The 24,523-nt window shown below is 33.8% G+C and overlaps 1 protein-coding gene across 1 annotated transcript in view; it reads left to right on the forward strand.

Annotated features, from left to right (window-relative positions):
• Positions 1-384: 384 nt before the first annotated feature.
• LOC150095745 (putative RNA-binding protein EEED8.10) overlaps positions 385-24,523 on the forward strand; it is a 268,565-nt gene continuing 244,426 nt past the window's right edge. The window contains exon 1 of the mRNA XM_090410562.1: positions 385-1,505. Coding sequence (XP_090266688.1) covers positions 1,044-1,505 — 462 coding nt within the window. The 5' untranslated portion in view covers positions 385-1,043. The remainder of the gene's footprint in view (positions 1,506-24,523) is intronic.

Genomic DNA, 24,523 nt, shown 5'->3' on the forward strand with positions numbered 1-24,523 from the left:
TAATAATAATAATAATAATAATAATAATAATAATAATAATAATAATAATAATAATAATAATACTTCACGCCAACTTGATGTACAATGAAGTCTCATTCACGATGGCATCCTCTGATAGTGTAATAAAATGTAAAACTATTAATCGATGGTTCTTGTGCCTATTTCTTTCTTTTTTCTTCTTTTACACTTTACATATTTTCTACTTAATTTTATTTTATTACTCTTAATTTCATTACATATTTCGGTACACTTCGCTGGACTTTAATATTCACCGTTGGTTTTTCAGCTTATCGTGTGGCGGCTTCGAGGTTATCTTTAGCTGATGAATTCTCACGTGATCGCGTAACTGTTTATGTTCGTAATGGAGTAAGGGTATGGCTTCTCCTGCTTGTTAAGGTTTTCTGAGTTGTACATTTGAATAATTCTAAAATAAGCAGCTTCGTGTGAATTATAGATGCAGTGAAAGAAACCACAATGACTCGTCAAAATAATATAGTTTATTCTTGAAGAATCACTTTAATTTTCACTCCTTTGCGCAGTGTTTGCTACTCTGATCTGCAGTATTTGTTTATTAATTTCTCCATGTGTGAACTACACGACATCTGATGATCTAGAATAAGTTTCATTTTATCCCCCCCCCCCAACCCTCTTTTTTATCAATAATTTTTCAGGTGGCAGTTTTAAAAGCATTGGCTGATGTGGCAGAATAAATACCAGGTGGATGGCAATCTCTTTTGATCCGTGTGCAATATAGGTGTTGAATACATATAATTAGAAGCGGTGTGAGTTTTCTGGATTCCTCTTCAAAATAAGTCGTCGAAGTCATGTTTTTGTTATTTGCTCAGGACGGGTCATGTTCTTTAGACATTAACTGTACTATACCATATATCCAGTTTTCGTATATTCACTCAGCATAAATTGATTTCATTTTTTAAAGCATTTGTGAAGTGTTCATACTTTTATTTGCATCTTCAAATATAGTGGTGTTATTAATGTGCAACGATGATTCTTATCTAGTGTAACATTTCAAAGTAAAAAAAAAAATGCTTGGATTTCGATTCAGTTATTTATATAAACTTCATACAGAAGCTTTTATGGGCTTCAATGCAGTCTGTTTGTCAGGAACGAATCCTCCAGGTGCTGTATTTCGTTCAAGCTTACCAGCAACCCCCGTATCAACTCCCATACGCGAAAACGGCAGATTTTCAGAACAAGCTTTAAGAGAAAGATTATGCAGAACACCATCCCCAAGAAAATGTCGTTTATTTGAGTCAAGGGTGTCGGAACCCGATTTGGGTTTCAATAATTTAAATTCAGCATGGCAGTTAGCATCTCCAGATGATGATGAAGACGACGAGGATTTGGATGGAGATAATCCTTTTCAGTGTGCTTCTTCCAGTACATTTAGGAATATGGAGATTAAAGACCAGCACAAAATCAACGAAGAAAAGTTTCAATTATCTTACTTGCAGAGGAGGGTTTTTGTTGGAAATATTAGTTATCGGGTAAGTAAGTGTGTAATATTTGTATAATTATTAACTTTGAGAACTAGAATAGAACTAGCTGCAGTGAAGTTTTTATTTATCGTAAGGTCACATTCTTGATATGTGTGCTCATGGGATATATAGGATACTATGATAGCACTAAATAATTAAGTTTTCATTATTATTAGCTTCCTTCTTATCAACACATTTCCTCCAAATTAGTTTGTCTTCTGTACTGTTTGTCAGATCTAGCGTTTTATTCTTCTAAAGTTCTATTAATTCTGTCAGTCCACATTGACGGGTCTTCCCCTGGTTCTTTTTCCTCTTTTCCTAGTATCAGACCTGTTTTACTAAACCTTTCCTCTTTCATTCTCTTTAAGTGACCATGATACCTTAAAGTTAGCCCTTCCCACACAGTCTTGAATGCTAATAATGTGAAGTTACTTTTTTTTATAATTCCATTTTTAATATGATTCATTCATTGATGCTATCTGTTCACTTTCCTAATTTTTCTGAAACTTGTATTCTGTAGTCTTTGATGAGGTTTTTTTTTCTAACCCATCTCTCAGATCCACTTGTTAAAATTAGTTTGAACACTGTTTTGTAGTTTACTGTTTTAAATTATTTTGCTCTAATTCCATATACATTTATTCAGCTGGCTCACCATCACACCAGCGTTGTTTATTCTGTCATCTATTTCCAAATTTAATTTGAAAATGTGTGTAATGTGCATACCAGATTTGTTGCTTGTTCCATTTGATTAAGCAATCTGAGCACTTGTACTGGATTTGTTTAGGAGTAATGGCATTGTCTGCATAAAAGTGATGCTGAGATAAGTGGACTTAAAACTTAAGTTTAGGAAATATTTTTTCATTATTTATAATTTTTATTAGAAACTTTTGTGTTGCATGCTAATTCTGCTTTTCTTCTCAACCAGTGTCCATAAAGTTTAATACTGTTTGATAGCTGGAGGCAAGAAAAATTGAGTTATTTGTGTTATGGGCTACTGAAATGCAAAAGTTGGATCAGAGAGAACATCTACACATGAGATCATTTGGACTTGGAATTTGGAATGAGTAAATTAGTAGAAGTAAATTAGCTGACTTCTATAACAAGCATTATCTCATCATAACTAACACTTGCTTTGAACAAAAACCAACAGAAAGATACACCTGAGAAAGTCCTGAGGGATTATATAAAAATCGGTTAGACTATATTCAGATCAGTAAGCATTACTTCAATGGAATATGGAACTCGGGTCATGCCAAGTGCTGACTGTGGATCTGATCTTAGACTAGTCCTAATGATGATAAATATTTGTCTGAAAGCAATAAAAATTAAAAGGGAACAAACCCATAAATGGGATTTACAGATGCTACAAAATGCAACAATAAAATCAAAATTTAAAGAAAATGTTTCAGAACTACTGGCTACACAGTTACAAATGAAAGTGAACTTCTCAATGGAACAAACTACAAACAGCTATCATAACTTCTTAAGATCCACATCAGTAAACATGAAGAAAGAAAGAAAAAACTATGGATAATGCTAGAAGTAATAATTGACCTTATCAATGAAAGAAGAGCAAATGAAGAAGAAAGATTAAGATATAAAACAGTGGATAAGAGAATCAAACAGTTATGCAGGAGATTGAAAGAAGAATGGATAAATAAGTAATGTGCCGAGATAGAAGTGTTACAAAAAAAAAGAACAAAACCAGAGAAGCATTCCTGAAAGTGAAAAAACTTAATGGAAAAGCTAAACGAATAAAATCTAACAACATCAGGGCAAAAATGGAAACATAATCATTGATAATGAAAAGATAAATGAGAGATTGGTGGAATATTTATCAACTCTGTATGATGATGAGAACATGATCAACGATTTACGACACCTTAGATTATGTGCAGCAACAGATGCCACCTCTACCTACAAGAAATGAGATACAACACATAATCAAGTATCTTCCTAATAATAATTCCCCTGGGTGCAATAACATCCCTGCAGAACCGCTAAAAGCTTTGACTAGTTACAATAATACCTACTTTAATGGACCCCATTCAGCATGTCTATAAAACAATAGAATTACCTGAATCTTTTACAACATCGTTCTGCATACCAATTCCAAAGAAAAATAATGCCCAAAATTGTGAAGATTATAGAACTGTGAGCCTAATCGCTCATGCATCTAAAATCATTTTTGCCACTGTTAACAAAGAAAATGAAAGAGCCTTAACTGGTGAACTAAGTGAACAACAGAAAGGCTTCAGAAGAGGAATGGGAACCATTAATGCTATCCTTGAACTAAAAATATTACTAGAAAGATCATTTGAAAGGAACAGAAATATATATGCGTGTATGTTTCATAGATTTTCCGAAAGCCTTCGATCAAGTAAAACACAATAAGCTGTTTAATATTCTAAAAAATTAGACTTAGAAAATCATGTACATAATCTTATAAAAATGATTTACTTCAAACAGAAAATGCAGCTCTTTAACTTTGAAACTTCTGAAATGAAAATAAAAAGCGGAGTTAGACAGGACTGCATCCTTTCACCAAATCTATTTAATATTTACAGTGAGACAGTGATGAAAATGATTGAAAAACAAAATACAGGAATCAGTATCAATGGTATAAAATACAACAATCTTAGATATGCTGATGGTACCATTCTAATTGCAGAAAGCAAACAAATTAATCAAATTACTTCAACTACTAATTGAAGGTAAAGATTTTGGTCTACATTTAAATGCAAAAAGACCAAATTTATGAGAATCTGAAAAGAAAATAGATCTGAGCCAGAAATATTCATAAACAATATAAAAACTGAACATACAACATAATACAAATATTTAGGTACCTACTTTACTTTGGCCTTTCTGGGATCCCTGAAGATCCCAGAAAGGCCAAACAACATCATAATAGATGTCCTGTCTTATTTATGTTACCTTCACACAAAATAGTCTCCAAGTCATTTCATTCCATATTTTGCTTATTTCCTTCATGTTAGGTAGAAATAGTTCTTCACTTTTTCCATCTTACTATCTTCCCCCAAAATTTTGTATCTCTTTAACTTTGTTTGTATATTATCATTAGTTAAGCAGTTTCACATATTTTTCACATATTGATATTCAGTTAAATTTTTAATATTTACACGACTTTTTCTCATGTAATCAATGTAAATATAAATCTGAATGTAAATCAACAGTTTGTCATAAGAAATAAAAGGAAGTGATTGCTAAATTCCTCTTAATTGTATGTATTTTACATCAGTCCTAAGGATTGTAAAATAAAATAACAGCAACACATTTAATAACATTTATAGGTATCCCTTGCTTAATGTGGTTTTGCTTAATGCAGCGAAATTAATTGCAACAATCCCTTTATATACTTGGCAAGAGTTTTAATTATTTATTTTTATTTAGCGTATGTTGTACAGGTCTCAGAATCATACATACAAATTACATAAAACAGCATAAAAACAATTGTAAAATTCATATTAAAAGGGGTACACTAGGTTGAAATGATTAAACATAAAAATTAAGAATCAGGAGTCAGAGCTTAATCCTTAAATCCTGGCTCCACTCCAGGGATTCTAGGGTCAGTTTAAAAAAGTCCTCTTTAGACCCTGAGAATGAGTAGATAGGGCACTCAAGCACAATGTGATTGATGACCCTATCTACGCATTCACAGTTTGGAGTATCGGACCAGCTCCATTTATGCAAGAGATGCTTACATCTCCCATGTCCTGTTCTGATCCGATTTAAAGCGGTCCAGACATGTCTAGGGAGATTGAAGCCCTCCAGACAAGATGTCAGATTTGAAATGGGAATTTGAAGATTGGAGGTACGTTGAAACCAATACTCTCCCCATGACTCGCATAGGTCGAAGTTCTGGCCATTTGTTTGTATTGCACTCCTCCAGGCAGGGTGCCTGGATTTCGGTCTTTGTGAAGTATGGAAGGAAATGTCTTGGTGAATAGGCAAGGAACTGTTTCCGATTATTTTTTGTCAATAATTTGCTTAAGGCTTGAGTTCTGTGGAGCGAGGGAGGGGCTATATTACTAAGCCAGTAGCCAGGAGTAGGTCTTAAAGCTCCAGAGATTATTCTTATAGTTTGATTTAGCTGGACATCGACTAAAGAAGTGTGTGCACTGTTCAGCCACAAATGAGCACAATACTCTGCTGTAGAATAGACCAAAGACAGTGTGGTAGTACGCAGTGTGTTGGCATCAGCACCCCAAGTTTTTGCACCTTTAAATTTACCAAAATTCCACCAAATGTGACATCATTGCTACAACTCATAGACATGGGCATCATTGCAACTTTCAAAGCTTATTTACTTAAAAATACGTTCTCAAAGTCAGTAGAACCAACAATGAAAGAAAATGCGATTAAGCTTCAAGAATTTGGAAAAAATTTTAACATTAAACACTCAATTGAATACATTCATGATTCATGCGAGCAAGTGTCTTCTAGCTGCATCAGAGCTGTTTGGAAAAACTTTTTGCAGAATGTGCAAATGACTTAGGTAGTTTTCAAAATTCTGTGAGCAACGTGGTTGAAGAAATCATTGCAATTGGTGAAGACCTTGGTGTTGATGCAGAGGATGTTAAAGAATTATTGGATTCAAATTCGAAAGATTTCAGTGACAACAATTGTCTTGAAATTGAACAATAATGCACATATGAAGACAACGAAGAAATGGAATGTGAAGATGAGGTTCCAAAGGAGATAACAATCAAAGAACTGGATGGAATATTTCACAGTTTAGAATTCCTAAAGCAGCAAGTAATGAATATGGATTCAGATGCTAATCAAAGAATTCTTGTTTGCTGAGATCTAGAGAGTCATTTTGCTTATTATCATAGAATTTATGCTGATAGGAAAAAACTAAATCCGTTCAAATGACTTGATAACTTTTTTTGATAAACAGTTGCAGTGACTAATGTAGGTACAAGCATTTATTAAACATTTACTTCATTCATTTTATCTTTCCTAAAAGAGTACCATAAAAAACAAGTTATTAATACAGTAATTGATTATGGATGAATTGTAATTTTTACCATTGACTATTATATTTGATTAACACAATTTTGATATATGCAGTAACATCGAGGGATTAATTAATCACGTTAATCAAGGGATACCTATATTTATTTTAAGAAAAGACAGTCTGATACATATTAGAAGTTTAACTGAATTGTCTCACAAAAATCATATCATATTGTCACAGTATACTTTGGGCAAACTCATTCAGTGAATGCCACTAGATTCATCACCTTGTTTCTGATACTCTTTATAGTGGCATACAAACATTAACAGCCCATTTGCAGTAGAACAAGATGCCAATGACATAAGCATGACTTGTAACATGTTACCAACCTTACTTTCCCCATCACTATAATTCTGTACTTTCCTAGATGTCATTGATCCACTCTGTGACCATCCCACCTACATCATCCTATGTCATACTAATCTATATAACTTGCCTCGTGTCCTATTCTAACCACCCTCATTTGCCTGCTGTTTTTGCTTATTCACACCAACATCATTCACTGCCCTGTTATATCATTTTCTTATTCTTACATTCACTATACTGCTATTCTTCCAAAACCATCATGCATCTTAGTTTCTTTCTCTTCCTTATTTCTGTTCATTCTCTTGTCCTACACCAAATTATTCAAACTCAACCCATCTCTTAAATCTTTCACTTCAGGTTGACTGCTGATTACCTCCAATACTTGAAGAACTGCCAACAAATCATTGACCATAAATATGGATTTTGCCAATCAATATTATTATTATTATTATTTGGCATCTTCAGGCAGTCCAAGACTCATCGAGGAAGAGTGTGCCAACAGCATCGAACAATTGAACCCCTTCCAACTACTAACCACGCTTAAACTTGCTAACTTTTTCGAGCCATCAGTAGCAGAGGCTCTACCAATCAACCATCCTTTGCTGGCAAAGGTTTTATGACCACAGCAGATCTTACCTACATCAACCACCTTTGGACACATGCCATGGAAAAGTTTAGTAAAACTTGTGCTGTTGCACTTGATATTTCTAAGCAATTTGGTAAGGTTTGGCATCAAGGATTTCTCAACTAATATCTTTTTTTTTTTATTTTCCTCTTTCCTCCCTTTCTGATTGGATTAATCTAGTGCAGGTGTTTCTCAGAACTGTGTTATTTCATCTACATGCTTCCTCATATACATAATCTTCTCTCACTGACCTCATCTACAATAATGCTCCAAATCACAATCTACAATAAATCTGCAATAAGCACTGTAAGGCCACTACTTACAGGCTCTTAAGGTCAGTGATCTACTAGGATGAGCTCAGCCAATATCGATTCTACTGTTTGGTTGAAAAGACGTGGGTTTGAATCCCATCTAGGATGGGAAAAGCCATCTAAAAAAAGAAACTTCAATAACTAATTTATTATGATTAATCGGGATTAATTACTTACATCCTGTTATGTTTAGGTGCCTTGATTCTATCTAGACGTATTAGATTTTTTTTTACTTCAACTTATCATTGGTAGAGTTAAGGATTGGCACCATGAATATAAAAAGCACCAATAGAAACCAAATGGAACTAGCAGAAGAATTGGATAAGTATCAGATCGACATAATAGGCATGACCAAAACAAAGAAGACAGAAACTGGTTTGATTCTTCTAAGCAACAAATACAAGCTGTTATAAAATGAGGTACCAGAAAAGGCAGCTAACATTTGATAAACTGAATGTGAATTATGGAAGAATTTCCCTATTGAGTGATCCTGGTATGATTTATGCAGGTATACTTAGAAAAGGCAAGAAAAATTGTGGAAGGGATGCTTGGAGAAGAACAAGCTGGGTTCATACCAAATAGAGGTTGCCAGGATCAGATTTTCACCTTAAGACAAATAGTTGAGCTGATGAATATTATATTAAATGATCTATATTTAAGTTTTGTAGATAACGAAAAGTCAAGTGATTAAGTGTCAAGAAAAAAAGCGTTTAAAACTCTACAATTATATGGTGTAAATGGAACATTATTTTAAACAGTATATGGTCTATATATGACTTTGTAAAAATCATTCAGCAGTAAGAATGAAGGAGATACAGGAAGATGATTTGATGTTAAATCAAGTGTGATACAAAGGTGCACATTATCTCCAGTTGTTATTCGTCATCTATATGGATTACACCGTGAAGGAAAGCTGCATTAAATCTGATATCGGAATTGGAGATGTTAATCTTAGTTCTTTATGCAGATGATATTATATTCCTAAATAAATCTAATCAAAGACTTCAGGATTCCCTACCATAACTAAATTTTATAACTGCTGTAATGAAATTTGATATGAAAATCAACAATAACTAGACAATGACAATGAAAATATTCAGGAGCACTGAAAACATTGACTGCATCTTGAATTCAGAGCCTATAGAACAGATGTGAACCTTTTTTACTACGCGAGCTACTTTTCTATAAAAAGTTATTCAGTGATCTACTCTCATGTAGATCACATTCCCCCAACCTGATATCTGATTACGCACAAATAAACAACTAAAAAGAATACACAACTAAAAACTTTATTTGTGTATTTAAAAAGTTATTTATCACTTTTAATTATTTTAATACAACAAAAAAAAAAAAAATATATTGGAATAAAATATTTATTTCTCTACTTTGGAAAACCAAAGTTATAAAAAACAACAGATTGATTACAAACTCACAAGTTACAGGAAATGCTGGTTGATTTAAAAAAAAAAAAAAAAAGAAAAGAAAAGAAAAAAGTTAATGTGAAATTTGGCATTGTTTGGACTTCGCAATATTTTCATAGTCAAATTGATATGAAGAAGTGGCCAATTGCAGACAATCATCCAAATTATCATTTGTAATTTGATTTCTTCATTGATTTTTTATGACAGTCATATTTCAAAAAGCGGATTCTGACAAATATATCGATCCGAAACACGACAGAATTTTTCGCGCGATATCAGTTATTATTGGGAATTTTTCATGTGCATACATTCAAATGACTTCATTGTTTATTGATTTTAAATGTAAACTATTCTGAATGTTTGTTATCTCAAGTTCTACTTCAGTTTGGTTTATATCAAACAGCACACTAATTTTATTTGAAATTTCTGTGATGTTCAAGTTTTCTTGAAATGGATTATTGATAAAAGATACAATCATTTCAGTTTTATTAAAATCTTTAAATCTTGAATTTATTTCTTCCTCAACTAATTCTATTTCACAAATAAATTCTTTTAAATCATAGCAAAACATTTCTTGATTTTGTTCAAAAAATTTTAATAAATATGGGAGATGTCTAAATTCGTGGTAATTTATATTTTTCTTTAATAAAAGTAAGTATTATTGGAAAGCTTTTATTGAACTTGACATGTCAATTAAATTTTTATCTCTACCTTGTAACTCTAAATTTAAATTGCTTAATTTCGTACAGAAATCTACTAAAAATGATAAGTGTAACAACCATCTTTTATCACTCAATTGTGGATAAATATCTCCTTTTTTGTCAAGAAAATTTTTTATATTGTTAATTAATACAAGACATCTTTCTAAAAATCGATTTCTGCTGAGCCAGCGAACATTATTGTACAACAGAAGTTCCCTATCATCATCATCTGCCTGTAATTTAAATAACCACCGTTGCAGGGCTTTTCCTCGAACAGAATTTACAATTTTAAATGTAATATCCAAAACATCTTTTGTGTTTAATCTTTTACTACACAGTACTTGTTGATGGATAATACAGTGGTTTAAAAAATCTGGATATTTGTCATTGTTTTTACATAATGAAATGAAGCCTGATTTATTACCTATCATTACAGGAGCGCCATCAGTAGTAATAGACACGTTTAAAAAGCTGAAGTTTGTGTTGTTTCACAAATTCATCAAATGCCAAAAAAACGTCTTTTCCCCTAGTCCTTCCCAATAATGGTATAATTTTCAAGTTCTTCTTTATTTGAATAATCTTGAAATACCATGCGAATAAATATCATTAACTGAGCAATATTGTGAAGTCGTTTGATTCATCAAATTGTAATGAAAATGCAACATACTGGTGAATGTCTGACATTAACATGGCATGGAAACTTTTCTCCGGCAATTGGAACTCTTCCTTTCGACAAATTTGAAACCTTGTCTGCGGCCTAGAAGTAGTCTCTCTCTAGCGATGTCTCGAACCGAGAAGCTCCTTTCTGGAAGCAGGAAACTCTTCTCTCAAGCAACATGGATCCGGGCAGTCTCTCTGACGGCGACTCTGGACCCGGCGGCCTCCTCTTTGACAGCGATTCTGGAACTGGGACCCCTTCTGCTTGCTTCAGTCCCTTTTTATTAGGCCTCCTCTGAGACCTCGCATGAAGTTTGGCAAACCCCCCCCCCCCCAAAGAATCGCTATGAGTCTTTCATCTTAAGTTTCAAGTTCGGCATGCCTTTTGTTTGTCAGCCATCAAAAAGTTGTTTGAACTCTTTACACTTAGAGCCTGCAAGCCTTTCTCATACATACAAGTTTCAATAACAATCTTTCTAATGCCTCCATGTACAGCTTCGGCAACAAAAACATTGCCTTTGTTTTTAACACTCTAACATATATACAGTTAGCTTCAAAAGAGTTATTTACAAAAACAGTTAATACAAACTATACCGAGACAAACAAAGTTTATTTTTTTACAATATTCACATGGGACTTAACCTAAGTAAAAAATCGATGTAATGTGCTTTGGAATATTTAATATTTAAGCTACAATCGAGTTTTTAACTTTGCTTATAATTGTATTCACTCGGCTTGCTGTTTGTCTTCCACTGATCCAAATTAATTCATTTACCCAGATTTATAAGAAAATTACCGATTTGACAATTTTAACGAAAAATAAATAAACAATAGCAATACACTTAAAGTGAATTAAAAATAATATGAAATAATGATAAATAAAATATTATGTTTTCAGTTTTAATTAAATTTGTAAGCAAGGAGGAATACACAAGAGATCGACCAAAAATCGCTCCGCGATCGACGGGTTGAACACCCCTGTTATAGAACAAGTAAAATGTTTTAGCTATTTAAGCAAAATTTTTAGTAAAGATGGAAAACTAATTATCAAAATTAATGACAGAATTAGCAAAGCTGGTCTGGTAGGAAGTCAAATAAACAAATCTGTATGGAATAAGAGAGAAATTACTCAAAACACTAGCTGTATACTAGACATTGTTCAAACCAATTTTAACCTATGGAACTGAGAGCTCAGTGATAAATAAAAGACTTGATCAGAGACTTGAGAACTACAGATCTGAAAGTTCTGAGAAAAATTAGGATACTAAACAGATGGTATCAATTTCAGAATCATATTAAAAACAAGAATATTAGGAAAGAACTTGATATTGTTAGCATTCAGGAATGTGGGAGGAGAGCTAATCTCAGGTGGTATGGTCACTTAAAGAGAATAGGAGAGGTAAAATTACAAATGTTTTTGTCATGATGGCAGGTTAAAAAAAGACAAGAGGAAAACTAAGATCAGATGATTGAAACAGTAAGGTGGATTTAGATAGAACTATCTTAAAAAGACTGGAATATAAGTAAGATCCAACTATATTGGATCCTGACACATAACAGATTAATTTGGAAGAAAATTGTTGATATGAAGTTCTTAATGATGTAAACTTTTCATGTTTTATTATCATAGTGTTCTTTTTGCCCACTGGGGATAATACATATCAGGAATTTGATGATTTTATGTGTAAGGAGTACTGCCATCATTCTTTCAAAACCAGTTTTAAAAGAATGATAGCAGTACTCCTTTATGGTGATGACTGAAGTCCTATTTTTGTATGTACCCACTGTGTATGAGAGATAAAATAATTATGGATGCCGATATGTGGTATTTTATTGACAGACTTGTATTCTAGCAGGTGGGTGAAATTTGGCATTTAGTGGTGAATGTTGAATTTCAGAAAAACAAGAACAAGCTAGGTTCACATGCTAAATAGAGGTTGTCGGCCTCCTTTGCAAGTTTTGCGAAAGACTACACAGTGCATTGTTGCTACAGTAAGGAAGACACAAGTAGAGAGATGGAGACTACTGAGTGTATATATTTGGTCACACTTTCATTGTGATGGGTACTAGAATTTTATTGCATTTGTGATGATAGACCTCTTAGATCAGAGATGAGTGACTAAGGCAGTATCAAAATTTAATGCTGGTTATAGTATTACTTCCAGGCTTTCATAGAGTCCAAAGATTCATCATGGAAAAGTTTGAAAAAAGTTTTATGGGAAAAGTTTCATATGTGACTTGCAGAGTTTTGTCGATGGACAGAAAAGAAATGGTAAGTTAGCAAGTAGAATTTTATAGGATTAATGTAGAAGGTATTATACATAATGGTAGGATGAGAAGGGGAGAATGAAATATAATCCTAGAAGTTGCGAAGTAGATTTCTTACTTGGGTGAACAGAATGCATTGGTGGAGTGGCTTTGATCTAGGAGTGTGAATTAGTTTAAGGTGTTTTAGGATAAGTAATTGCAAGGTGTACAACAGCTGCATACATTATACATGTAATTATATATATATATATATATATATATAAAAAACAGTTACATGTATAATGCCATATGTGGCTGTTGTACACCTTGCAGCAGTGGTCTGTAATAAGTATCCTTAAGCTGAAAGTCAACTGAAGGTAGTTTGCCAAAATTTATTCAAGGTACTTGAGTGTTCTGTTTCCTTTCAGCTCACAGATGCTGATTAGAAGATTACCGGTAGGAGTACAACACGTGACTTTATGATCTATAATATTAGTTTGTCTTTGAGTGTGGCTCCTGATTGGCAAGATAATACTAGTTTTAGATAGGGAAAAGTTGATTTGTAAATATTTAGTTTTCATATAAATAAGTTTACAATCATAGTATCATAAAGTTTCTTTTAAAAAACTTTGACATGAATATTATTAACACTGGGGAAATTTGACTATGGAAAGTGCATTACAAATGATACCCTACAGAATATACATTAATAGTACCTGGATCTCGACTCTAGTGTATTGAGAAGGGGTAGTGAGGTAATGAGAAATACTGTACAAATTTATTTTAACAGTTTTTGTTAAAAATTTTGTTGTGTTCAGTTATTTGGCAGGGAAGATTTTTAATCCCACAGCCCAAAAAATCAGTCAAAGAACTCACACCATATCAGGTATAATGAATATATATTAGAGTTTAGGACCATGAAATGGTGACAGTTGTCTCTCTCTCTAATTCACTGATTAATCTTTAGCTCAGCTGTGCAGACTAGCTGCCCTCTGATCTTCAAAAAGGTTAGTTAATGCTAAAAGGAGTTCCACCTCTGAGGAATGAAAGGCATTGAAGGATTTATTTTATTAACTTATATTTTAGTCTTCCAATATTTCAAATTCATTTATTTATATTTCAAATTTTAAAAGTTTGAAATAAATAGTACTAATTTCAATGTTTTAACATTTTGTATTATAATTTTTGATATTTAAAATTTAAAATTAAAATTTAAAATTTAAAATTTAAAATTAAAATTTACATTGCTAGTACACAAGCACATAAATAAATTGACAATAAATTATTATTATTATTACACCCTCCATGGAGTCGGGTAGACTCATTGTGGGAGTTTCAGTCAACTGACAATATTTTTATCGCACTGAATCTTAAAATCCTTAACATGTCTGCATTAACAACATATTCCGGTAATGCATTCATTCCGTTCGCTCACAGTTCTCCATCTAAAAAATCTACTCTTCACACCCTTCTTCACCACTCTTACATAACTTCCAGGGATGGCTTCTGGTTCTTCCTCTCTCACCTTCTACTCTTTTTATAATCTTCTCTGCATTAAGCTGATAAAATCCCCTCATGAATGTAAGCATCTCTATCATATTACCTCTTTTTCTCCTATCCACCAAATTCTGCAATCCACAGTCCTTCAACCTCTCCATAGCCAACATTCCAGAGTCCTGATATTGTTCTAGTCACTCATCTCTGGACCCTCTCCAATGTTTCCATATCACAATGAAAACCAGGTGACCAAATCTGAGCACAGTAGTCCAAGGTCTGACCAGTGCTTTATACAGTGGCACAATCACACCCTTATCCCTGCATGTTAGTGTACTTATCATAGCGACACTACAATATGCAGTCTTTGCAACACTTCCAATATGCCCTCTAATTCAGTGTACTGTAGTAGACTGAGGTTCAGCAGGAGTTTTTGGGTTAGATGCTAAAAAGGTTGTGGGAATGATGACATATCACCATGTATTTTTAAGGAACCTGCACAACAGTTAGTGATGTCCTTGACTTGACTATTTAATAAAAATGTTGCAGTGGGTAAAGTTCCTAAGAAGTGGAAAGAAGGCAAAATAATACCAGCAGGGTTCCAAATAAAGGGGAGGTAGAAATTTTGGAGGTTATTCCAATTGGCTCCATTGTAGTGGCAGAGGATGTGAGCATGGGGATGGTTGGAATTGATGTTTTGTGTGAGAGAGGAGACTTGTATGAGATTATGGTTAGAGTTACCGAGAGGAGAGTGATCTCTGTGGTATATCTGGAAGGAGAACCGGTGAAAAAGAGATCCAGAGTATTTGGAGAGTGGAGATGGTTGATGAGTGAATAGATGTACAGTTTTTGTTTGGTCACTACTTGTTAGTGGTGTTGAAGTGGGGGAGCCAGTTGGAATTGTGAATAGTGAGATCATCCAGGAAGATGACCTCACTATTTCCATAGCTGAATTTCAGGTGGTCAAGTTTCATGGAAAGGAATGTAAAAGATCTGAGTGGCTATTAATGTTTGGAGACCAGTAAATGAAACAAAAGTTACTCAATGGGGAAAGGAAACCTTGAGGCAGAGAAGGTCAAAAGTAGGGGATTCTAAATTAGCCATTCTCTGGCAGGCGATGTCAGATTTTACAAAGGTACAGGTGCCACCCTTGTGGTGAAAAGAATCATGAAGTGCGTAGTTTGGGCACTGGAAGTGGACGGTAGTAGATGTAGCTGCAATCTGGGTTTCTGTCAGAAATGAGATGTCTGGTTTGGAACACTGCAAGTGATGGTGGATGTCATTAATGTTTGTGTTAATGCCACAGATGTTGGTAAAGTGTATGTGAAAGTGAGTTTTTAGTGAAGAGATTCTGGTATGGTTTGTTTGTTGTGGCTGGTTGTGAATGACTTTTTTGATGGGATTAGTTTATGAAGGAGATTTATTTTTGTTGCAGTGTCACTGTTATTGTTTGTGAGAGTATTCATAGGTTTGATCATAAATTTGATTAGATCTGTTATATACTATCATTTCTTGAACCATTCAGGAAACTAATGTTAATGATAAATAAGTTAACATTTTAAAGAACGTGAAATCTAAATTTACTAATATTTTTATTCATTGGATTCATTAAAAATATATTAAAATATTATGGACACAAAGAACTCTTATCAGTGATTTTCAACTCAAGTTGAATTATTGATCTCGGCAGGGTTCCACCTCCCAGAACCTTGGGTTTTTTCATCTTGCAAAACAGGCAAACTGTGTAGAAGTCCAGTTTGCCTGAATGCAAGAAATTTATATCCAGTGCATACAATAGGATGAATTCTATGTATATAGATAGGATTAACTGCCCTATCATTAGCAGCATTAGTTTTCTAAGAAGCAGTTGCTGTGACAGGCCATTGATCCTAACATGAAAAGGAAGATGGAATGGGATTAAAAGTTTTTTCAGAACTGTTATAATTATGATGTTTCAAGGATATTTGTGATATAAAGACTGAATAATATAAGCATGTAAGCACAAGAAAGATATTTAATTAACCAAATATTTCGGTCCGGAAATAGCAGACCATCTTCAGTACACTACAAGAACAGTTTTTAAAAAAAAAATACAAGGTGGAATACTAACAATAGATCATTTAAAAATAGAACAAGCCGCGCGATGTTATATCACAAGTATTAAAGGGAATATTTTTAAGCAGAGACATGATTGAAATAAAGATATTAATTAATAATATTAAATAACATAAAATTAATATAAATTAATGAGTTATCCTGATTAGACTTTCCCAGATTTTTGATATAGATATAGTCATTCCGATTCAGGTTATGACGATGGAGTAAGGCCTCTACGCTTTCTTTGAATAAACGTTCAAATTTATAACGGGATCTATGTAAGAGGCAAGTTTTTGACCAAAGGATGTTGTGGTTAGTTTTAATCCTGTGCTGAGCCAATCCAGATTTTTCAGGTTTGTTGTGATGAATGCAGGATTGATATTCTTGGATTCTCTTTTCAAGAGAACATCCAGTTTGTCCTGCTTTAGCCAACATTTATTTAGAACATGTAGAAAAAGTCTTCTTCTCATCTATTTTCCCTCAACCATCCTTTTGGGTAAGATATATAGATGACATCTTTACTGTATGGCTGCACAACACCCTTACCCTCTTTTTTAAACAGTATCAATTCCTTACATCATTGTATAAAGTTTACTATGGAAATGGAAGAAAACAACCAGTTATCTTTTTTAGACGTTCTCCTCATCCGGTCACCTTCAAATACTCTTACAACTACAGTTTACAGGAAACCAACATCCACAGGTCGTATATTCTTAAAGAATCAGCCCATCATCCTTGTCAAAAAACAGGAATCATAAAATGTCTAATCAGAAGAGCCAAAACTAATTGTTCTACTTCTAATTTTCTACAGAAAGAACTTTCTACTATCCAACAACACATGAAACTCAATGGCTTTTCCGAAAAGAGTACTCAACATCTTCTCGATTCTTATAATCCACCACAAAACAACAAAGATTCAATACGTCGAGTTCCAATTCCATACATCTCCGGGATTTCAGAACCTATCGCAAGAATTCTGAAGAAATATGAGTTAACAGCTACGTATTCACCTATTAACAAATTATCTTCCCATTTTCCTTCTCCTAAAGACAAACGCTCAACTATGTCTCTTCCTGGAGTTTATCAAATTTCCTGCAACTGTGATCTCTCCTATTTTGGACAAACTGGACGTTCTCTTGAAAAAAGAATCCAAGAACATCAATCCTCCATTCATCACAACAAACCTGAAAAATCTGGATTGGCTCAACACAGGATTGAAACTAACCACAACATCCTTTGGTCAAAAACTCACCTCTTACATAGATCTCGTTATAAATTTGAACGTTTATTCAAAGAAAGCATAGAATCCTTACTCCATCGTCCTAACCTGAATCGGAATGACTATATCAAAAATCTGGGAAAGTCTAACTCATTAATTGATATTAATTTTATGTTATTTAATATTATTAATTAATATCTTTATTTCAATCATGTCTCTGCTTAAAAATATTCCCTTTAATACTTAGTGATATAACATCATGCAGCTTGTTCTACTTTTAAATGATCTATTGTTAGTATTCCATCTTGTATTTTTTTTTTTAAACTGTTCTTGTAGTGCCACTGAAGATGGTCTGCTATTTCCAGACTGAAATATTTGGTTAATTAAATATCTTTCTTGTGTTTATGTGCTTATATTATTCTGTTATAATTATGAGAGTAAAAAAACTTCTCCTCTCAATTCATCTTCTCTCTGTCACTGCCGAGTTGGTTGATGTCAATCAAGAGAATAAAAAATCTATCTTATTCCTTATAAAGATTAACTCTGCTTTAAACTGAGTCAATAATATAAGACAGTATTATGATAAGTATGTAGATTTTTTGACCAAAAATGAATATGACTAATAATAACTAACACTGGGTTTAATAGGTTCTTGATAATATAGATGGTTAAACTGAGTAGTTTTGCTGCATATATTCTAGTAGTTTCTTCTGGATTAAGAAGAACAGTGATAGAACAATGAACAATTCTCGTTTGAATCCACAAATCAAAACTGGTTTGAAAGTAGTCTTATATACTGTTACTGTGATGTTTTTGATCATTTATCTCTTATTCCAAATAAATTTAATTAACTCTTCACTACACCAACACTGCACGTTCTACTGATCTATGGTAGTATAGTCACTTTACTAAGCCTCTTTTTTGAAAACCTTGTTTACATGTGTGCAAAATATAGATGAAATCAAGAATTAATTTGTCAAGTATACATATTCTGTCAGATAAAGTCTTAGAAGATTATGGGTATATTGAGAACATGTATCAATATGAATAAAAGGAGGTAGCAGTTCTTTTGAGCCTGTAGCTCAGTCAGTATAGATGAAGCCCTTTGGTCAGAAAGACCTGAGTTCGATTCCCATCCATGACATGAGGAACCATTATCTGTTGTCTTTTGACTAAAGGTGAGTTAGCTGGTCTCATACAGAGATAGAGAAATTTTTCATCCTGAAACTCTGGTTTTTCGTCCCTCAGAACAGACAACTCGACCCTGTGAACACGCACAGATTTACAGGCATGAATACTTACGACAATATGTGGAAGAGATCAGATCCTCACCACATGTCATTACGCCCGTAGTTAACCATGAGTCACATTATGGATGTCAATCTCCTAAATGGGAGTCACGTAACTAGAATGAAAGAAGAAGATTAGCAAAACGTCTTTGTTGGAGGAAGACCAGGATCTAGTGAATAGATATGGCTTGCAGAATATTAGAAGATGAAATTGTTCTTCCTAACCTAGAAGAAGCAAATGTGGCAAAACTAGTCGGTCTAACTTTCTATACTATCATCATCATATTCCTGCCATGTACCCTCAAGGGGTGTACAGGATATGATAGTACTACATGAAAAAAATTACATCATTATTAATTTCCTATCTACAATTTGCCTCCAAATCAGTCTGTTACTTGTCAAGACTCCAACATTATCAGATCTTATATTTCTATCGTCTAAGGCACTTTTACTATCACAACCTATTAAATCCGGTGCTGGTTATAGTTTGTCACAAGAGAGTCTTATATTATTGCCATATCTTAAAAACAAGTCTTCTTGGGAAAGCTATCAAAAAAAAAAAAAAACTTTTATATTACGAATTTTTATGGTTATTTGATCTGAACTATTTAACAACATTGCATTAGCAAAATATGTGATGGTTCATTTTGATTGCATCAATAATAGAATCATCTGGGAATTTGAAAAATGAAAAGGTAGATATGTTTTCCAGACACTAACTCAGTTCTGAAAAATAATGAAGTGCAGCTGCTGCAAAAGCATTTAGTGATGCGAAAGGATAGAGAACTTTTTTCTGAAAATGCATTTGTGGTCTTTAACCTGCCTACCGGCTGAGGTGGATGAAATATCCAGACCACCATAACATTCTGCATGGATCAAAACTTCATGAGGTTTCTACATTTTATCATGCCATTACCTCTTTCACCATTAATCAACGGCTATTTTAGAGCTATTAGTGGATTAACTGTTAGTGAGTGACCTTTGTGTCACCTGTCTTTAGGCATATTGTTTTACTTGGAATTTCCTAAGATGGTTGACCTTTTTTTGCCTCAAATGAATTATTGTCTCTCTTCCCAAGAACTGAAACGAATTTCACATTGCAAAAATAATCAATCCTGAAATGACCATCGATCAGCCTTTGCAATGAATCTATTTAGTAATAGTAAATTTGGTGTATTTTATTCTTCAAATCAGTGCAATGGAACAGTTGCACTGGTTGTTCTTTCATTTTACTCACAATATAGAAACAATTTTTTTCGAGAATTTTCAAATGTTTGCATTGAAAATATTATGCCACATATTTATATTTTTAAATAATATTTATTGAAATAAATATGACCTTTTGCCTTCTTTCCTAGCAAAATACCATTATATGGATCATCACATTTCAGTTTTAGAAACTATTTTTTTGTTGTTTTGTTTTTATGAACAACAAATGATGTTAAATTGCATTACTCAGTTTCCGATTGTGAGTTTTTTTAGTATCAAAAATTTATATCCAATGTTGTTTTCGTAGGGATACTTCCCCTTTTTTTTTTTTTTTTTAGGATGCACATTACAATAATATCCAGTGCATAACCACCACAGATAGCTTGAAAATATAATATGAAGGATATCATATAAGGAATGATTCAAAATGTATCCTCGTTTTGAAGATTTTCTAATGCTTAAACCCCCACCCCCTCCTTATCTTCTCCTGGAACTCAGTTGCATAACTACTCTAAATTTCTACAGGTTTGAAAACGTTTCAAGATAATATTCAAAATCTATTCCTTCATTTTACCATTTTGACGAAAGAAATAAGGCAATAATATTGTTGTTTCACGAAGCTTCTAATTCTGTACACTTTCAGTCTAAAATCAGCTGTTCTACTGATTATTTGAAATTGTTTGAAATTATTTTAAACTTTAGAAACTCTATTCTATGTTTTCACCATGTAAAACTGTTTATATGCATACCACACAAAAGAAAGTTCGGTAGTATTATTTTTGTTTCTTTTTCTTAAAATAATCTAAATATTTTTACTTCTACTTCTGCTGATTGCTATTTCTGAAGTAATCTACCTCTTAGAAATACTTGATAGTAATCCTCTTAGCTGAGGAAAGGGTAAAGGCTTAGATTACTCTCAGTGCTATTGAGAAAGAAAAGAGAGAACACTTAACCAGAAGGGACACTAAAGTGCCTCAGGCTGTAGTGCGAGATACATCGAGAATGTCGTGTTTCATTTTCAATTGTAGATATCCTAACATAGAAAGAACAGACATTTCTTTTACAGGCTGATATAGTATTTATGCTAAAATAAGTTCTTAATTTATAACGATCAGTTTCATTTTTATTATCGAAAAATTACAAATTATTTGATACAATTATCTTGAAAAGAGGATTTGAATTATTTGAAAAGGAAAAGGAGCACATGCTTTACATAATCTTATTTTTTTCAGGGAAGGGGAGTTATAGACCTATTCAATCTGCAGATATTGCAGAGAATTTATTTTATAAATCGTTTGCAAGACAACTGTTACAAATGTAAACCACTTGGGGAACATGTCCATTCACTTTAATGTAAATAGTAGCAAAGGTTTAGCTACTTCAACAATACTACGTATCTAATCTAGAAGAAAATGTCGTTATGTCTGCTGATATTAGAACTGTTACGTGAATAATTTTTTTCTGACATTTCTCTATTTGTTATAATGTAATCAATTTACAGATTTTTGTCTTCTTGCTTTCTACCATGATATATGCAGTGATTTCTTCTTTGTACTACAAGAAAAAAAACCCAGATAACACAAGAAAAATATGTAGTATTTTCTTTTTCATTGGGTTAATTTACAATGTTCTTTCTTTGTGTTTTGAAAAGAAAGTACAAACGATTTTTCTCTTACTATTTTTGCCATTATAACATCTGATACAATTATAAGAGTGGCATTTTACCGTTTTTCTCCCACAAAAAGAAATATGACAACAATATTGTTGATTCTGTCATTGAAGCAGAAATTTTTATTACAAAACTTTGTACTATATATATATATATAGCACAATGTTAGAAATACCAAACAATTTTAAACCTGGTTTTACTCCATTTCCCAAGTAAGCAAACAGACAAACAAGTCAAGTTTGTGCCCGCAAGTGATGCAAGTCTAGCTGATCCTACAGGTAGTGCAAGACCAAGGCAACTCGTGGTAAGGTGGCATAAGCTCTGATCACTAATCTTAATATTTACCCTTAATGCCAAAACACATCTCCAAGAAGGGGATGTATGATGTTTTGTATTAAAGGCAAGGGGCCACTACCCAGACCGGTTTCGACCTTTATTGAGGTAGAATGGGAGTTCATGTCTCTCATCATTGGCCTTTGGAGAATAAAGCATGCTGAGGATCAGCAGACAGTAAGAGAGGAGGATAATGCAAGATAGAATAGGATAGTAGGAGGTAAAAGAGGCCTCGGTCAACCTGTTTAGCCATTTTAGGCTAATTGGTCTGTAACACAATCTCAATTTATCTGTTCAAAAAAAGGTTAACCATAAAATTTTGTCTAAAGTTCGCATATAAATTTATCCAATTTAATGATTTAATCAGGTGTCTATGGAGGATATCCGTTGACCCTGTTTTGGAACAGTATTTTACAGTTTAAATGTTTGTTTGTAATTTTTGTTACTAAGTATAATATCCTTATTTGTATTCTGGGTAATTAAAATTTACTGCTATTATTGAAAATCTAAGGACTTATGGTCCAAACTGGATATATAAATTTACCATAAAATTCGAACTTAAGGTCCAGACTATATTTTTTTTTTTTTTTTTTTTTTTTTTTTTTTTAAGGACTTAAGGTTCGGTAAGTTGAAATGAATAAGAACGTTTTCAAGAACTTGCAGACCTGGTACCATTGGGACTTAAAATGGGGTAGAATCTTGCCCGGGAGATGCCGCTCACAGGGAGCGGCACTGCCTCGCTATAAGCCTTCGCAGCCCGGGTTCTAAGATCTACCCCCCCTTATTTGGAGTAAGAGAATCCGTGCCAGCGAAAGCTTTGTGGCAAGGAAGGACAGAATTGTTATTACTTTTCCTAGGGAGAATTAGATGGGGTTTTCTAGATTCTAAAGATATATACAGGGCTTGATGCGTCCCTGTATGAGAAAGCATATTTTCGATGGTTTGCAGTATTTGTTCACAAATTTAAAGTCTCCTAATAAATGTCTCTCTTGCACAAGAAATTTAGGTAGATAGAAAAAAAAACCTTTCCTTATTCTTGCATACATTAAATTTGCGTCCTGTACCTGGGATTTTTTCCGTTCCTTCCAGATGTGATAATTAAGAAGATAGCGAACTTTTGGGTCTTGTTGACCGGTGGAGGAATTGTAGACGTACGACCTCTTCTAGTGACAGCATCGGGATTCCCAATGCTGTGCTCAGTCTTTGCCAGATGCATTGGGCTGGTGGGCAAAAATAAAAAAAATGCTCCACCGTTTCCACGCCTCGGCAGACATCACAGAAGGGGTCGCATGGACTGGGTACATACCTGGATTTAACCTGTTTCCTACCGGGAGCTGCCCGTAGGCTATTCGCCAGGCGAGATCCCAATGAAAAGGCTGTCCCCAGCTATTTTTAATGTTTCTAAAATGAATTTCGTTGTTGGTCCTGAGATTTGGTGTATCATGCCTGGAGAGTTGGAAGAAATCCGAGTATACTGCTTTGGGTTTGTGTGTGAGGATTTCTGTTCCTTTGTCTCTGAGTGTTGTGAGCGATTTCACTAGTGTGCGGTACCACTTGGGCACAACCCTTGCACGTGGTCCAGCATAGTCCGTGATCCCAAAGAGGGGGAGGAAAAATCCTATAAAATATCTAATGAGGAGACCTGAAGTGTGGTTTGAGTTTAAGGCCTTCCGTACGGTTTTGAATGTGTTTGCATGGAGCAAGCTTTTGAGATCGGGCAGAGCGTACCCCCTTCTTCATGTTTTAGTTGTAGGTATTCTTTTTTTACCTCGGGTTTTTTCTCATTCCAGAAGAAGTCTATGAGTTTTTTTGATAATTGATTTTCTTGTAGCAGTGTGATGCCTGTGATGTTGACTGTGTGCATCAGCATTGGGGTAATGATTGTTCTTATTACTGTGGCTCTGCCATAAAAGGAGAAAAAGGTTGGTTTGAACAGCTTTATCCTTTCCATGCTTGTTTCCTGTAATTTTTGAGTTGGTAATGCTAGGGTCTCAGAAAATGGAATGCCTAGTATTGTTAGGGGCTGCGTATGCAGTGTTAAACCGTAGGGAAGTCCAGTGTTATGGAAATTTCCAAAACTTTTGATTTTAGTTTTTTGTGCATTAACTCGGAGACCACTGACTATGCTGAAGTTTTGCAGTATGTCAAGATAGATGCAGATGGACTCAGAATCTCTGAGTGTGGCTACTACATCGTCTGCATATGCCACTATTATTTTGCATTGTTTGGAGACTTGGGGCAGTGGAATACCGTTAATTGCGGGGGGTGTTCTCAATTCTGTTGATGAGGGGTTCTAATGCTAGAGAAAAGAGGAGGGGACTCAGCGGGCAGCCTTGCCTAACCCCTCTCTTTATGCGGATTGGTTCCATCAGAAACCCATTAATAGACAGTTGTGTCAAGGCTTC

Source organism: Typopeltis vanoorti, chromosome 20 (assembly GCF_054136105.1).
Source record: "Typopeltis vanoorti isolate ZY-2024b chromosome 20, IOZ_Tvanoo_1.0, whole genome shotgun sequence".
NCBI classification, from domain to species: domain Eukaryota; kingdom Metazoa; phylum Arthropoda; class Arachnida; order Uropygi; family Thelyphonidae; genus Typopeltis; species Typopeltis vanoorti.